The 4,765-nt window shown below is 46.5% G+C and overlaps 1 protein-coding gene across 1 annotated transcript; it reads right to left on the reverse strand.

Moving 5' to 3' along the window:
- Positions 1-4,054: 4,054 nt before the first annotated feature.
- On the reverse strand, positions 4,055-4,537 carry LOC125132940 (cytochrome c oxidase subunit 5B, mitochondrial-like). The gene has a single exon (XM_047790820.1). The coding sequence runs from the start codon at positions 4,521-4,523 to the stop codon at positions 4,134-4,136; it is 390 nt and encodes a 129-aa protein (XP_047646776.1). The 5' UTR covers positions 4,524-4,537; the 3' UTR covers positions 4,055-4,133.
- Positions 4,538-4,765: the final 228 nt, after the last annotated feature.

The raw sequence follows: 4,765 nt of genomic DNA on the forward strand, positions 1-4,765 counted from the left end.
AAACAGAAATAGACTCACAGATGTAGAAAACAAATTTATGGTTGCCAAAGGGGAAAGGGGTGGGAGAAGGATAAATTACGAGATTGGGATTTAAATATGCACAATACTTTGGAATTCCCTGGTGGCTCAGCAGGTTAAGGAGCCAAGATTATCACTGCTGTGGCTCTGGTTACAGCTGTGGCATGGGTTGAATCTCTGGCCCCAGAACTTCCACATGCCACAGACGTGGCCAAAAAATAAAATAAAATGTACACACTGCTGTATATAAAATAGTTAACCAACAAGGACCTACTGTATAACACAGGAAACTATAGTCAATATCTTGTGATAACCTATAATGGAAGAAAATATAAAAAAGAATATACGTTTGTACATATATAACTGAATCACTTTGCTGTGCACTTGAAACTTACACAACATGATAAATCAACCATATTTCTTTTTTCTTTTTTTGACTGCACCCACAGCATGTAGACATGCCTGGGCCAGGGATCAACCCTAAACCACAGCAGTGACCTGAACTGCCGCAGTGACAATGCCAAATCCTTAATCTGTTGCATCCAAGAGAACTATCAACTATATTTCATAAGTAAATAAACTATAAAAAATCAACTATATTTCAGTAAAAATTAAAAAGAAAAACAAAGGAAGGACCATGTCTCGGCAGACTCTTCTCCTTGCAGATCCAGAACAGTCTCAGGATGCATGGACACGGGTGGCCTCTCCCCCACCTTAGGCCATGTCTGCTCCTCTGTCCCCTTCATTGGACCCTTTTGCTAAAAGGAATAGGACTTTTATGGAATTGCTGCAGCTGTGACAGATTCGCGGCCAACCATGTGTAATACTCAAAAAGGACCCACGGGGCCACCTACTAGCTGTGTGTCATGGGCAAGCCATAGTTTGTTTCCGTCACTTGGTTGGTTCATGTGTCTAAAAGGTGGGTGAGGGGTTCCGGTCATGGCGCAGTGGTTAACGAATCCGACTAGGAACCATGAGGTTGCGGGTTCAATCCCTGGCCTTGCTCAGTGGGTTAAGGATCCAGCATTGCCGTGAGCTGTGGTGTAGGTTGCAGACACGGCTCGGATCCCGCATTGCTGTGGCTCTGGCATAGGCCAGCGGCTGTAGCTCCGATTCGATCCCTAGCCTGGGAACCTCCATAGGCCGCAGGAAGCAGCCCTAGAAAAGGTGAAAAGACAAAAAAATAAAATAAAATAAAAATAAACAAAGGTGAGTGAGGTCTTAATACCGGCCTTTAAGGTTATCGCAAGGATTAAATGGCTGATGTGTGTCAAGCTCAGTTCCTTACACAGTGTTGCCTCTCTGCAACTGAGTTCATTTCCTTCTTCCCTTTGTTACATAATATCACTGGCCCCGAGGCCCTCTTCTTCCAGCCTCCCCTTCACTCACACCACTCCAGCCACACTGCCTCCTTGCTATTTCTCTTTTTTTTTTTGTCTTTTTGCCATTTCTTGGGCCACTCCCCGCAGCATATGGAGGTTCCCAGGTTAAGGGTCTAGTTGGAGCTGTAGCCGCCGGCCTACGCCACAGCCACAGCAACACGGGATCTGAGCTGCGTCTGCAACCTACACCACAGCTCACAGCAACGCCAGATCCTTAACCCACTGAGCAAGGGCAGGGATTGAACCCGCAACCTCATGGTTCCTAGTCGGATTCGTTAACCACTGGGCCACGATGGGAACTCCCTCCTTGCTATTTCTCAAACACTGCCAGCCACAATTCGGCCTCAGGACCTTAGGACTTGCTCTTCCTTATGCCTAGAACACTTTTCCCCAGATAACCACTTGGCTCACTCCCTCACATCCCTCAAGGCTTTCCACAAATCTCCCTCGCCAACGTGGCCCACTATGTGGTCACTCTAACTACCAATGATGCTACCACCACCACCCAGGCCCAACCCTCGCCCTGCTCCATTTTTTTTTCTTTTCCATAGCAATTTTCATCTTCTACATATGGTATAATAAGCCTATTTACAGAGTTTCCTTGAGGATCAGCACCCCTAGCTGCTGTGGCTCGGGTTCGATCCCTGGCCTAGATTCTTCCACATGCAGCAGGTACTGACAAAAAAAAAAAAAAATACAGTTGATTTACAATGTTGTGTTAGTTTCAGGTTTAGAGCAAAGTGTAAAAAAAAAGTGTAAAAAACCTATTTACTACACTTTTATTTTATCTATTTATTTACTGCCAATCCCCCCTTAGGATGTAAGCTTCAGGAGGGCAGAAGAGCCCAAATAAGTGAATGAATGAGTGAATTACAGAGTACATTATTTGCACATGAGAAAACTAAGGTTCCAAGCAGAGTCACTTGTGGTCACAGAACTGGGAAGAAGGGAAGCCAGGTGTGGATCCAAGTCTGTCTGATTATGAAGTCCAAAATTTTCCCACTTCTCTGGGCCCATAGCCACCATGAATAAATACAGTTGCCCTAGGCAACTAGAAGAGAGTTGGTAAAGAGGTAGAATTTAATGGCTTTTAAGCTGAACTCATAATTCACCCAGTAGGAGTTCCTGTCCTGGCTCAGTGGTTAACAAACCCGACTAGCATCCATGAGGTTGCGGGTTCAACCCCTGGCCTCGCTCCCTGGGTTAAGGATCCAGCATTGCCATGAGCTATGATGTAGGTCACAGACGCGGCTCAGATCCTGCATTGCTGTGGCTCTGGTGTAGGCCAGCGGCTACAGCTCCAATTAGACCCCTAGCCTGGGAACCTCCACATCCCTCGGGTGCAGCCCTAGAAAAGACAAAAAAAAAAAAAAAGAATCCAACTAGGAACCATAACATTTAGTACCTACTATGTGCAGGTCTCTTTGCTTCCTGCCGTGAGAGACTGGATGATGAATCAGATAAACACCTGGTAAACTTGAACCTCTTATGTTCACTCACAGACTGGAAGTCCTATGGGCACCTCCTTCTCCACAGATATTAAACACAGCTTCCCACCTTCCCCTGTAACTCCCTGCTTTTCAGGGCTGCACCCATGGCATATGGAATTTCCTAGGCTAGGAGTTGAATCATAGGTACAGCTGCCAGCCTACGCCACAACCACAGAAACTCGGATCCAAACTCTTGTCTTCGACCTATACCGCAGCTCACGGTAATGTCAGATCCTCAACCCACTAAGTGAGGTCAGGGATCGAACCTGCATCCTCATGGATGCTAGTCCGGTTTGTTACCACTGAGCCACCTCGAGAACTCCTGGACTCTTTTTTTTGCCCAGGGCCCGCAGTATGCAGAAACTCCCAGCCAGGGATCAAACTTGACAGTGACAATATGACAATTGTAAAATCCCCAACTGCTAGGCCACCAGGGAAGTCCTGGGCTGAACTCTTAAAATATACTTTTTATTTTTTCCGCCTCTACTCTGCCCTACACACAGCTTTCAGGAGAATTTTCTGAGCCACGGTCACCCCTTGTTTAGACAGCTGTAGATCTCATTCCTGACACAGCGCTCTCAGGCCTTCGCACATTCAGGCCCACAAATTCTTTTCCCCCTAATTATTTATAAGAAAACTTGAAAGCATAAAAACAATATAACAAACATCAAAATTTTCACCTTTCTGGGAGTTCCTGTTGTGGTGCAGTGGAAACAAATCTGACTAGTATCCGTGAAGATTCAGGTTCGAACCCTGGCCTTGCTCAATGGGTTGGGGATCCAGCATTGCTGTGAGCTGCAGTGTAGGTGGCAGACTCGGCTTGGATTCCGAGTTGCTGTGGCTGTGGTGTAGGCTGGCAGCTGTAGCTCCAATTCAACCCCTAGCCTGGGAACTTCCGTATGTTGCAGATGTGGCCCTAAAAAGCAAAAAAAAAAAAAAAAAGTTTAAATTCGCCTTTCTGCATCATCACCTCTTACAGTTTGTTCAATTTTTTTTTTGATTTTTACAAATAAAATATCTGCACTATTTTATCAAACTTTAAAGCCTTTGAACCTTCATTAACATCGACCTCTGGCAAGAAAGTAAGGTACATCAACTGCTACCAATGATGGGCAAACTTTATCATGGGTCTAATGCATTATTTTTTATTTATTTTTGGGGGGGGGGAGGAGGAGCCAGTGTAATGGCTAGTCTTTATTGGAAGAAACTTGCCAGCGCATCTTGAGTGAGTTAGTGCAGGGGCTCAGTGGGCCAGCTGGTGGGACACCAGCTTGTAATGGGTTCCACAGCTGGGGCATCGCTGGGTCTCGCCTTTGTGCACCCAGCACCAGATGACAGCACTGTTGTCTTCTTCACAGATGCAGCCCACTATCCGCTTGTTGGTGATGGAGGGGACTAAATTAGGGTCTTCCTTGGTACCTGAGGCTGCCTTTGGGGCAAGAATATTGTATGGGTCCAGTCCCTTGCGGGCGGCCATCATGACCTCCCTCTCCAGCCCAGTCGCCTGCTCCTCATCAGTAGGAACACCACCTCCAGATGCCATAGAGCGCACAACGGCGACTCCATTTGGACCTCGGGCCCTCAAGGTCTGCGCGGCTAGCGCTCCAACTCCACGGAGTAACCTTGAAGCCATCACGCCCGCTACAAATACCCTAATGCATTATTTTGACACTCTAACAAATACGTCTTTATCCCACACTCTCTTCCAGCCATCGCCAAAACCTTGAGTTTTCTGTATGCGTCCATCATTTCTCTCCTCCCAGACTCTCAAATCTGATCCGATTAGGTTTTCAGCCCCATGTGGTATTCCAAAACTGCCCTTGTCAATGTCACTAATGACCTCTATCGGAGAGGAAGAATCTCTTCCTCTGCTCA

This window comes from Phacochoerus africanus, chromosome 8, assembly GCF_016906955.1.
Source record: "Phacochoerus africanus isolate WHEZ1 chromosome 8, ROS_Pafr_v1, whole genome shotgun sequence".
In the NCBI taxonomy this organism is placed as follows: Eukaryota; Metazoa; Chordata; class Mammalia; order Artiodactyla; family Suidae; genus Phacochoerus; species Phacochoerus africanus.